At 28.9% G+C, this 14,009-nt stretch overlaps 1 protein-coding gene and 1 pseudogene across 1 annotated transcript; both read right to left on the bottom strand.

Annotated features, from left to right (window-relative positions):
- Window positions 1–230: 230 nt before the first annotated feature.
- LOC132936740 (zinc finger MYM-type protein 1-like) lies at window positions 231–3,628 on the bottom strand (annotated as a pseudogene).
- An 8,189-nt stretch (window positions 3,629–11,817) lies between these two features.
- LOC132933693 (uncharacterized) lies at window positions 11,818–12,327 on the bottom strand. Its single transcript, XM_060999973.1, has one exon. It carries the CDS (start codon window positions 12,325–12,327, stop codon window positions 11,818–11,820), a length of 510 nt encoding a protein of 169 aa, XP_060855956.1.
- Window positions 12,328–14,009: the final 1,682 nt, after the last annotated feature.

Here is a 14,009-nt window from a genome sequence, read left to right as displayed (position 1 = left end):
AAAATCATTTTACATTTATCTCTAGAAACACTTTTTAATTAAGTACTTATTAAATAGTAGGTACTAGGTAATATACAAATATTTAATAATGCATAATATTATATAACTAACATTATTTTATTTTATTTTATTTGAAATACTTTTGCTCATAAAAAATTATCTTAGAAACAATACAAACTCAATTTCACAAGACCGACTTACGAACATTGCAATTAATAAAAACATTGAAACTACTTTAGAAAATTCTTTTTTCTTGACTTTAAATTTGCGAAGTCGTTTATAATTTTGTCAATTTCAAGTTCTGAGGTTTTTTCTCTTTCAATATTGAGAATTGCAATGTTCGTAAGTCTGTCTTGTGAAATTGAGTTTCTAAGATAATTTTTTATGAGCTTAAGCTTAGAAAAAGAACGTTCAGCAGAAGCGACTGTAACTGGAATAGTCAGAAAAATTAAACACAGCGTAAAAACGTCATGAAAAGACGATGCCAAGTCATGTTCGATTAAATAAACTGTTAGGTCTTTAATATTATGCAACACAGATGTTGAGTTATTAACACAAAGAAAATTTCTTAAACACAAAAGTTGATTTGTAATATCTGAACTTAACTCATTCTTATACTTTATGTGTAAATCGTAGGACGCTTTAATTATAATTTGTTCCTCTATTGTAGTAAGATTTATTGGTTTTAAAAAAGAAAACTCATCACTTATTGTTTTAAGACCTTTAAACCTTTCTTTAAGCTCAAACAATGCCGTGTCCAGTGCGGGATAAAATACATTAACTTTAAAATTGTCTTCAGTTATAGAAAGTCTTCGGTCACAATCAACTTCTTCGTGATACCTAACAGCAAATCTTTCACGTTTACAATTGAAGTTGAAAGGTATTTTCCATGAAACACAAAGATTTTTGCCATCTTCTACTATATTATTATAATTCGCTCGTAAATCAGTTAAATCTTTAATGGCACTATCAAGTTGAACAACAGCAAATTCTATGTTGAAATTCATTAACTGGAGAGTTTTAGACACTACATTTAATGATCATAATATTCGTTCCCAAAAACATAAAATTAATACAAACTCAGCTGATTCGAGCTTCTTTTTCAAGGAACCACCTAAATTTGTTTCATCAGATTTATGAGACGTAAGTAGAATATGAGTAAGTGCTTTGATTATGTCCAAATAACGTTCCTTTAATGTGAATACAGAGTCGTGGCGTGCTTCCCATCGTGTTGGGCAAACTCTCTTTAAGGTTTTCTTTTGTATTTTTGATTCAACTTCTTTCCCTAAAGCTAGTAAAGCCCATCTAGGTGCACTTACACTAAAAAAGTTGTAAACGTCTTGAACTGTATTAAAAAATGTCTGAACTTTACTAGAGCTTTTTACCGGATCTGAGATCACTAAATTGAGGTTATGAGCACAACAATGTACATATACAGCATTGGGAAAATCAGATCGAATTAAAGTTTGAACACCTGAGTGCTTTCCGCTCATAACTGCAGCACCATCATACCCTTGCCCGAAACACTTATTAATACTAAGACCAAATGTCAATAATGTTTGACGTAAAAGGTTTGCATAGTCAACAGCATTATGTTTATCAAGTACAAAAAATCCAAAAAACGATTCTTTGATTTCAATTTTCTTGTTTTCATAGTTAACTAATACATAACGTATGATAATACTCACTTGATCAACTTTTTTAATATCTTGAGTAGAATCCAGTATTATTGAAAAACCACAAGATTTTTTGATGTCATCACGAATAATTTCACGAACTTTATTAGCCAATATTTCAATTAACTCATTTTGAATTAATGGACTTAAGTACTTGATTTTTTTGTTTAGGATTACTCACTAGATTATTTAAAATTGGATCGAATTCCACCAATAAATTAACTGTACGTAAAAAATTTCCTTCTGAACACTTTTCTAATGATCCAATTTTTCCTCTGTGCTCTCTTAACGCAGTATTTCCGGCTGTTAATGATAATATTATTTTAATCAAACGTAGCAAAATATTTCTCCAAAATGTAGCCTCTTTACTATATTGTATTTCTATTTCCTTATCTACCGTTCTATTTTTCACCCATATGATCCTCATATTTGTTGACTCTAAGTGTTGAATTGATATTTCATGACGTTTAATGCTTTGTGATAAATGTTTCCAATCATCGATTCCATTTATCCATTCAGACTTAAAAGAAGTACTTTTTCTATTAGTAAACAACCAGCATGATTCACAATAAGCTTTATCTAAAACTGTAGAATAGCATAACCAAGAACGAGGTATTTTTGAACCAGACCGTGCAGAAACAAAATAGAAATTAGAAGAAAATTTTCTGCCCTCATTATTTTTTGGAAATTCAATAACTGGCTTACATGGACCAAATGATATAATGCTTCTTTTAATGTCACTGTTCTCTAGTTCTTCATCAAAGTGTGCACGATCAGTTGGATTAGTCAAAGTAAGATTCAATACATTTTGTTCTGCAAAAATCAAATCATTATTTGTTAGTTGATTAATTCACCAAAATTTCATATTTAATATTATTTAAAAAAAATATAGTTAGTATTTAGTGTTTGTTAATTACCATTTTCTTCTTTATAATTACTATCATTTTCAGGTATACTTGAATCATTGGTATTGGTGCACAATATTGGGTTTGAGTTTAAATCAATTTTTCCTTAAAAATAAAAATTAGTTATGATAATTAATAAATAAAAATAATCACTAATATATTTTATTCAAATTTATATTAAGTTAAAAAATCTGTTTGAAAGGTTTAATTTAGAAAAAATTGCTTTTCCTATAGGTAAAAATCTGGTTTAACTCCTTTTGAACGTGCACTAAATATATAATAATAATAATAATAATAATATATGACAGGTAAATATTGTTCAGCAATCAGCATATAACTTAATAATAGGTACTTTACAATTTTCTATGTTATTAAGGATTTAAGTATGATTATACAATTTGAGTTAAATTGATATAATACAGTACAAAAAATATTATTTTAATTTATTAACTTAGAAAAAATTGTATATAAGTCACCCTAATAAATATGATAATTCTATTTTACTTTTAACTCTATACTCTATATACCTAACTAGACATTTAATACTCCTACTAGAAATATTTAAATTGATTATGACTACAATATTGATATTAACAGTATGAAATTGATTAATTTACCTATATTCAAATTATCAACAGTTTTTTCATTGATTTGAATCTCTGGTGACTGGTATAATTCATTTAATTCTGAAGCTTGAGATTCATCAGCTATAAAATACAAAAGTACCTATGTATATTTAATAGATTATATTGTAATAATATTAATAATAATAATAATATTTTTGGTGCGCCGTCAAAAAGTGTTATGTTAAAAATAATAACTATTAACTTTCCAGGGTTTTTCTTGTTTAAAAACAGACCAAGGTGGGTAAAAAAATAATAATTAATAATAATAAAAAACCAACGTCGATTCGCTTCCGCTGCGTTTCGCCTTGGAAACTGCGTTAGCATTGTTTCACCCTAGACTAACCATTATTTACTTACCTATTCTAGGAACAACAGCAGGAGTTGTAGAAAAAAATGCGTTGATTTTCGGTATTTTTGACATTTTCTCTTGAATATCCTTCTTCTTTTTTCGTTTTTGGTATCCACTCAAACATTTTTTTTTTATCTGACATTATATTGCGAATTATTTTTGATATTTTAGTATTGTTTTTAATAGCAGTATAGCACGTTTATTATAAACTGTCACTACTACTTGTATTAAAAAGAAAATAATAATAATTTAATACTTAATAATAATAAAAATACGAACCATGTTATAACTTAAACAGTTAAACATAAAAAACAAAACACTTTCAAAGCTTCAAGGAAATTTTAATATTGGTAAGTGTGTACACTATTATACTGATCAGTGTAATACTGTCATTGTAATTTGTAGCACATAGAGCAACAGAGCTGAAGCTATGATATAACAGTATTGTTGTTGTTGGCTTTATCAGTTTGTTTACCCATTTTATTTTTAGCCATTGAGTTATTAAGCCATTAGTTCCAGATATGAGATACGTTTTAGATAATATTTTTTTATAATAAGATAATAATCGGGCCTCCAATAATATATTATTATTTATTAGCGTATAAACCATATACCTACCTACATGTAGTACCAATATAAGGTCCATATTTCCTAGTATTTTTTTCAGATATCAAAATAATATACATATTTTTGTGAAATTTTGAATCGAATGACGAATATAGAAATAACCAATGGGCAATAGTGTAGGTATTGTATGTTGGGCTGGGGCCCCCTTCGGTCCCGAGGCCCGTGGCGTTTGCCCACCTTGCCCACCCGGTATTTACGCCACTCGGGACAGTTTTAAAATAAATTATAATGGGTTATTGTTTGAAAGGCAAACGAACTAATTTATATACACGTAATGTAAGAATAAGGTCGTCCGATGATAATTATTACAATTATTACTATACCTGTAGCTGTAAGAAAGACCCAACAAAAATTGATAAATTGTATAGACCTAAAAAATACCATATAGGTATATTGTATATGAGCAGTGGATATAATAATAACGATTACAGAAAAAAAAAACACAAAAACCAATGGCTAGGTTATAAAGCAAATAAAGCAAAAGACCATCGTTACATGTATTGCCTTTGACTTAATGAAAACCTTACCGACGCCTGTTATATCAACAGGAATTTCATATTATAAAAGGCAATAGTGGACCTACTATTTTGGGGTTCATAATCTTATAAACAATAAGGTTGTGATGTATTTTTCGGATGAATCAGTTGCTTCAAGAGGTCCCCAAGAGATTTGTTCATGTATTTTGCACTTTGTAAAAACTTATGTATCTAATATAAAATATAAAATATAATCTAATATTATCATGTATTCTGACCAGTGTAAGGATCAGAATAGAAATATAAAAATGGCTACGGTTTGTAACTACATAGTAACTAATACATCACTATCTGTTGATGAAATTAATAACAAGTTTTTAGTAAGCGGTCACTTATTTTTACCATGCGACCAAGATTTTGGGTTAGTTGAAAAACGAAAAAAATGCCATCCTGATATACATTTACCTAATGATTAGAACCGTTATAGTTTCTGCTAGAAAAACCAACCCATTTCAAATTGTAAATATGACTTAAGATGATTTTTTTTCAACAAAGTCATTGGAAAAACAAATTACAAATAGAAAAATAGATGTAACTAATGATAAGGTACAATGGATGAAAATCCAATGGCTGAACTATAAAAAAGAACAGCGATTTATGTTCCATTATAAGTATTCAAATAATACAGAATACCCTTTTAACTCAGTTTATATTGGAAAAAGAAATTCCCATATTGAAGAAGACTACACTAAACAATTAGATTTGTTATATCCAAATGGGAATAACAGAATAACAGAATTTAAAAATTAGCAACAATTTGCAAGACTATTTTCACAATTTGCAAGCCTTTAGTTGAATCATAAAATAAATAAAACTATGAGTGGGACTGGGGACATGTGTCTCCCGCTCCACCCATATCATCGAAAACACATTTTTCAATTTTTCTTGAACCATTATTTAGCAGCCGATTAGCAACGATTTGCAAGCTAGTTGTCGAAATTTTCAAACCAATATTTCGTCTGTTATACGCGTTTCCGAAATTTGCACATGTCGCCAGCCCCACCCCGTACCGATATAATGCGATTTTTGACTTTGGATCCATTCAGATTTTTATAAAGTTAATTTGATATAATATAGTTGGTGAATTTACTGGGCATTTCAAATTCCATCAGAACTTAATTCTTACGACCCAAAAATGTACGAAAATCGGCAATTAAGAATCTACTTTTAATAATATTTTTTTTTTAGTTAAATGTATTTTTATGTTTTAATTTATATTTTTGCCTTACGACCATGATTAAGTACTTCATTGCTGTATTTTGTTCACTACATTTTTTAACTTACATCCTAAAGCCATTATTATGTAAACTTAATATAAATGTTGTTACGAGATTTAAGTGATTATAGTACGTTCAACAATTACCACTCATTACATTCCTTTTTACATTCCAACTCTGTCTACTTCCTTCAGCCATAATCACCCCACGCACAGGATGCTTAGGTTGGGCAATCTACATTCACGTCATTGTATCTCATGTAGTTTGTTTAAATTTTTTCTTATGTTCATTTACCTAGTCTAGTTTGTACTTAATTCTGTGTTGCCACCCATCTTATTTTAAAAAGTATATACTGTATACCGTTCTATAAAAGCCATTCAGCGTGAATCTTATAATTAATAAATAAATAAATTACCTTTTGCCTTTTGTTAAGAAATTCATACCTTACTAGATAATACGCTTAGATCGTTATTTTTTTTACTTCCTGTTGATTTTAATTACATATTTTATTAAGAGTCTATCTATAAATCAATTAAGATTTAATAAACGTTATCATGATTATAATATTATTCACACAACCTTGTTTTTTGTGAAGTATGTAGGTATACAAATTAAATAATATTTCATTTCGTAATCTAAATACGTATATCGTATATATTCTTAAGTTACTTATACATTTATTATAAATTTATAACCATAATAATTATTTATGAATGTCGTACTCGTACACTACCGTATAAATACGCCTTGTCTGTAGTCAAATGTTATTTTGGTAAATGTTGTTTTTCTTAGTTGTTCTAAAAAAAAAAATATTGCTTATAAATCGACTAGACATAAATAACTGCTATAATACTGTTATCAATATTAATTATATATCGATGTTTGTAGAATACTCATTTTGGTGAAATAATCATTATAAAGTTATCAGTGATGTTTTCGATTGTTTGTAAACAATTATTTAGGAATCGTCACTTGTGATTAATTCCATTCAGTATTTACAAGAATATACAATTGTTTTCTTCCAATTACATTTTAATTTAAATTATCTGTGCGGTATGCATATGTTATGCATCGTGAAAGGACGAAAGCCAGCTATTTATCCGCATGTTGTTGTAGAAACAGTGCTCCAGTTTAAAGACAGAGTCATCATTACCGATAATGGTTAAAAAAGTAAGTGAAAAATATTATTTTAAATAATTTAATTTACTATACTCGTACGTACGACATACCTCACTAGTAATTAATTTTCTTTTCCTATTTGGTGTGTTTTTTTTTAATTAATTAATTAAAATCGAACGTAGTAGCGTAAAGAAGAAACCAAAATATTATGTACAAATTTACTGAACAAAATATATGAATATTGATTACCGTTGGCTGTTACTTGTTAGTTTATACATTTGACATTACACAGCAGACCGTACCTACGTAGCGAGAGCTCGTCGAAAACAATAAATATTTGTGTGTAGTGTACAAGGTACGGTGTTGTAAAGTATTTAAGCAAAAGTATTCAAATACATTTCTCCGTATTGAATACCTTTTTTAATACTTTTTATTCTAAGTAAATTAATTTTTTTTTGCATTTGAAGATTATTTCAAATACTTTATAATAGATAGTATTTGGGTGGTATTTTAAATACTTTTTTAAATACTTAAATACTTATTTATAATACTTTAAATACTTATTTTTTAAGACACTGGTAGTGTACTAGTGTGTGTCAGGCAATTGTGTCTTTTTTATTTACGCCACACTGAGGTATTTTCGCTTACAGGTCCGAACGGGTTTTATCGCCACGGTGTTTCTAACGAATCTAGACGTAATCGTCTAGTTATATGATTTTATTTATAAATGGGTAAATATTTTCGCGGTATGGAATATCGATGTACTGCTATATTCAAGGCCACATTTAGGAGGAGCACTGGGTACAACAGCCTCGGGCACCAACATTTTATTGTCAGAAATTTGTTTACTTGTGAATAATTAAAATTTTATAATTTTAATTATTTTAATAACAGTATTTTTATTGATAGAAATATCGCGTTATGGCGATGTCAGCTCCGGTTATATACCTACAAATTGTCATATACAATTATAAATGTTAATCACATGTTGAACATACGCAGCAGCTGATATAGAATTGGTTCATATCCTAAGATCCTCGTCATTTGTCAATTGTAGTATAATTAGTTATATATTTATTTGTATAGGTAACGGACACAATTCTAAATTAAATTATAATTATCCTAACAATATATTAACGATAACAATAAAGATATAATGTTATAGGCACATTAAATTTAAAAAAAAACGTTATGGAGCCTGTTCATGTGTCAGTCGTCAATGATGATTTGTGTGAGTGTGATTGTATTCTATCTACACATTTTCTGTATGTGCATTGTGCGCACGTCATGTCAACAGCACCGTCGACCAAAAATGAAAAGTGTGATTTTTTGGTCAAAACACCCTTTACAGGATAAACTCATACGGATCGTCGATTGGACTGATTTCATTAATTATTTTTTGTTAGAAACAGGATCATTTTATCAGGCCACATTGGACCGAATTTTAATTTCATTGCTTAAAACAAACATAGAATAAAAATATGAAAAGCCAGGACAAATTGGTCTTATTCAAATTCGTTTATATGGTCGCCTAGAAATAGATATGCCAATTATGAAAACCAAGAATTCCACTTTCAAAAAAAAAAAATAAAAATATCGATTACTACGAGGCGTGAAAGTTTTTCCCGTAAGCCATATATTTGAGAAAAAAACAGGTCACGTGCAGGCCCCTTGAATATATTACCTAACAAATAAACAAGTTATCTTTGAATAATTTGTTACCATCCAATTGCATCGCATAATAAGAGTCAGGAGAATATTATGTTATATAATTTTTATAGAATTATAATTATATTCAGAAATTAATTTCAATAATATAAATGTATTAATATAATTTAGATAAACTGCATTGTAAAGAGGTTTCTCATCTATTGAAATCTAACTAATAAGTTTTTTTCAACAATTGACAATTGTTAATAAAACATGAAAAGCTTGACAATTTAATACAAGGTTAATTTTAAGTTTTTATTACTGGAATTCCAAAGCGTAAATAGCGTAAGCGTAAGTCCATATAAGTTTTTAATGAGCATTCGAAGTTAAAATTATAACGAAAAGATATATATTATATTTCTTTTAAGTTGGCCCCCGACTTTCTCCAATCGCTTCAATAAATGTACAAATATGAAATAATTGAAAATTGGTTTAAGTATTCACATAAGAATATGCTAGTATCTGCATTATTTAGGTAGGTACTTGTGAATACCAATAGGCCGGGTCTTATTGTGAAGCTAACTCACCACGGGAGGCCCTTGTAACTTACTATACAGAAGAGCGACAACCACTTTTTTTTTTAGGTTAAAGTATGGTTAGGTTAGGATTTTATAAATCCACCGTAGGTTAAATTAAGTAAAAACTACAAATCTGGTATAACTTTGATACTTTAGAGTTAAATTATGCACTAACATACAAACCACATGGGGTCTGTGATCTTAACGCGAGTAAATTGTCTACATGATAAATATACTGCTGTAAATCTCACAAACACGGCGGCCGGGATGCCTATACATTGAAAAAATAATATAATTTAAACTAAAAAAGACATACTAATTTATTCATGATTAATTCATCATGTTATCACTAAGTTTGTAGTTAAGTTACATAAGCTGTTTCAAATACCTACATCGTTACCTACATTTTATGGGTTTTTCTTTGGGAAATGGGAAGAACCCATAATTCATTATTTATTGTTAGTATTTTAAAATCTAGATACGAAAATACATAGTTATAGCTTTCTATGTCACATTGTACGGTCGAACTTTAAAAATTCAAATCGTGGACATTTTGTACGGCCAGATAAAGTGTACCTATACATTTTATAACGTGGACATTTTATACGCACCGGTAGAATGTACATTTCAGAACCAGGACAGTTTGTATTAGAAATCTAGTACCTATAGACTATATACCAGGAGAAACCAATTAATATTTTTGATGGGCTACAATCTGTAAGTTGTTCAAGAGCCGTAAAATTTACTAACGTCGGTAAAACCAATTAAAAAAAAAAATAAAATTCAACTCTAGAACCTTATACTGTCGGTTTTTATTTTATTTTTTCTTGTCTGTTGGCCACCACTTGGTGACCCCTGCTATATAAATAAGAAAACCTTCCAAAGTCATGAAAAATTATATCATAAATGTAATAACGTTTCATATAATTTCAACTCATTTTAAACCAAAACTCGTAAATGATGGTTTTAACTATCTATATCCAGTGGCGAATTTAGGGTAGAGGAAAAACAGCAATCGCCACGGGCAGCACTTTTAGGAGAGCAGCAAATTTTGGTGGAAGCCTTTCTTCGAAAACAGATATACAATGATATAGTACTGATAGTACCAGAGGGACGCGTCCGGACGTACCTTTATCAAAAATTGTTAATTGAAAAGGAGAGTGTTTTCAATAATTAATAGCTTACAGACTACAGTAATTTGAAAGTTATGTTCAGCCACATGCCGAGATATAAATATATCAAATTCTATTCAAAAAATGTCGTGTAAGTTTTATGATGTAGGTAGGTACTTTTTAAAAACATAAATTTATAGAAATAGTATTTATTTATAAAAACGATAAATATTTTGAGATAAGGCCTAAGTGCATTGATCATTTTATTAACTAACTATTTAATATTTATATTAACATACTTTCAAAAAGTTTCAAGACCACTGTAATAGACTGATCAATTTAAATCAACTAGTAGAAAACACCACAGGTTATATTACCGGATTTGTTGTAAAAAATAATAAAACTTTGTTATTTATTGTAGGTACTAGCTGCTATGATGCTTTTACAGAATCAACTGAACATCTTACGTGTTTGATTTCCATATAGAGCATAGGAAAATTAACTTACCCACCTAAAGATGTACTAAGAGTCTGCAGTCACGAAGCTGAAAAAGGAATTTTAAGTTACCACTCAACTTACTTAACTACAACTAAAAATAAAATATGTTTAGTAAATGAAATAAGAATAATGACATGAGATTAATCCATTTAAAAATCTATTTTTGGTAAAACTCTAAAAGTGTTTGACCATGACAGTCATAAATACTCTTACGCTTTTACAGTTTTAATATATAAATACAGAATAATATAATGAATTATAATTACCTATTAATTTATAAAATATTCCATTTATGTATATTCATTTATATAAATAATATATTGTATTGACTATTATTGTAAGTGGTGATATTAATTTATATTTTCTTACATTTAAATGATTTGGTTATGGGATAAAAAGTATATTACGCCATAGATTCGGGAACGCACGTGGAAGGCTAATGACCTATTATAATATAATATTGCCTGTGAATACCAAACGTTAGCGTCGTGCAAATAATAATATATATCTGATCAGTACCTAAGTGGTATCACCACACGGTCTTATATTATACATGTTATTTAAAATTATAAACTAAACTATTCTCAGATTAATAAATACAACTAGGAGTGATGTCCTAGACTAGGACATCATAATAAATACAAATAATAATAATATGAAACGATAACACGGATATACGTTTTGTACTGACTACTATAACACTGTATACATACAACTAGTGTTGTAAATTAACTAGATACAAATATACACCCAAAAAATGGATTAACTAACTTATCACAGATAGTTTTTTAATAAATGAAATCAAACATAATACAGTATAATTTATAATATTTATTTTATGATAAAATTAATATATAGGTGTTATTATCGTTTACAATCAAATCATATTGAAATCATATCATTAATATACATTTATTGATTCACCTATATATTACAATCTCTTGTTGTAGCATATTGGCAACCAGCATTTTGCCAAACTGCTAATCTTTCTCTTATAATGGCCATAGCAGATATCGATGTAAATAACCTCGGAATTAATAATGCCAAACCGACACCCGGTATCATTGATGTCAGAGAGAATCCAAAACTAATTGACTTCATGACTGTGGTTGCTGTTACTGACATTTCCAAGATTTCTGAACACTGTTTGTAGTCTCTATGATCCTTATTTAACGAACTTTCCATTTCATCAAATCCTTCTTGCAAACGCAAAGCAAACCGGCTGGACATCATCACTTGCGCGAACGCTAACGTCGCACCGGTTATCGGTATTGCGCTCAGTGTTGTCAACGCTGTGTAAATGGATTCCTGTGTTATTAACGCCGTTCTTAAATCTTCGATCTGTTCATCGTTTCCACAGAACGTGGAAACATTGGGTGAAGATAATGCAATTGCTAACGATGTGTAAAAAACGACAGAATATATTGCTTTCATTTTTATTGACACACAGGTACAGCACAAGTTATGTAAATATCCCCAGATGTATGCTTGATATTCGTACGATTCGCAATGTGTAGAGTGTGCGTCTGTAAGCATACAAAACATACATGTTATTAATATATAACTTGTTAAAAAAATCAGATTGATAATCTGTCAAAAAGTTTATTTTGAAAAAAGTTGGACAAAAAGTCCAAAAATACAAAATATTCTATTAAATTTAATATTTATTTAAAAAATGTAACACATTTTATTCATATTACATTATATTTGAATTTGATTTTTATGATGTACATATTATTCATGATTTGTTGGAAGGTTGTGCTAATTACATTAAGAGTTTTATTTTAAAAAGCCACTTAAAAGCATTAAAACTTTTTCCCTTGAAATAATTAAACGACAGAATATCTGCTTTCGATTATAAACCAGAACACAATAAACAATGCATGAGATCTGTGGATCATATAAATGTAGTGAAAAATAAATAATCGGCACCTGAAATGTTATATTTCATCAGGCATTTTGGGTTTACTTCTTGGTAATTTTGTGCCAATAGGTGAGCCAATTTGGGACCTTTATTTATTAGAGTCTTAGATACTAGACTACGTTTAAGTAGTCAGTCCTAAGTTCGAATACATTTTCATGTGGGAACTTACGTATGGGTGTATTTTTTTCCGTGAGGGACCTTACATTAGTACCCGCTTACCTGCTATGTTTAGTGTGGGAATTTACTAAACCCCCTTAGATATTGCATTGACAACATCATTCGAAGAAAACAGTTGTTTGTTATTAGAGACTGTCGTAAGAGAAATAAATGAACTTTATTTAAAAAAAACATGGTCCTTTTGTTCACTTATGATCAAAGAGGTAGGAAGCAATACAAAGAATTTCAAAAATGTCAGCAAGACCCTCTTTTACAATTCTAGTTGAATTAAATATTTAGTAAGGGAAAATTATGTAGTTTAATTAATGTTAGACCTAGGAAAATATTTAATTCCTTAAAGCTTATTGAAATAAAAACTGAACTCAATCTTAGTAGTCATGAACCATTAGCTTGTGTTAATTAACACATTTGTTTTGTACTAATAGGTGAGCCAATTCGGGACCTTTATTTATTAAAGTCTTAGATACTAGACTACGTTTAAGTTGTCAGTCCTAAGTCTGAATACATTTTCGTGTGGGACCTCAAACCTTATTTAAATAAAAACTGTACTCAATCGTATTAGTGATGAACCATTAGTTTGTGTTAATGGGGCTGAAATTAAAAGAACTCGTTATAAAGTCAATAGCATACGTCATATTATTATGAATAGAGATGTAGATGATAAAAACAAAAAAATTATATTAATAAAAGATATTAAAGTGCATTATTTAAGGGCAATATGTTGTTCCTCCAATAATATAAGAGTAAGTTCAAAAATATATAAGATCAAATCGTTCTTTTAAATATGTTAAATTAAAAAAATAGTCAATTCAAACATCCAATCACTCTACAATAATAATAATAATTTAATAAAAATGACGTTTTCTTACACAATGATGTATGCGAAAAACTCTTCTATTGTCAACTCATTATTATTAATTATTGTATATATATGTTACGGTCAATGACGAAAATGATATTTACGTTAAAGCCCGGCCAATGTCCAAAATGACCTTGTACAGTACAAATTTACGTA

The sequence above is a fragment of the Metopolophium dirhodum genome, chromosome 1 (assembly GCF_019925205.1).
Source record: "Metopolophium dirhodum isolate CAU chromosome 1, ASM1992520v1, whole genome shotgun sequence".
Classification (NCBI taxonomy): Eukaryota; Metazoa; Arthropoda; class Insecta; order Hemiptera; family Aphididae; genus Metopolophium; species Metopolophium dirhodum.
Note: the sequence above shows the minus strand (reverse complement) of the source record. Positions and strands in the feature narration are given on the sequence as shown.

Coding starts and splice junctions, on each gene's coding strand:
- LOC132933693 (XM_060999973.1), bottom strand. CDS start 12,327: ATGAAAGCAATATATTCTGTCGTTTTTTACACATCGTTAGCAATTGCA.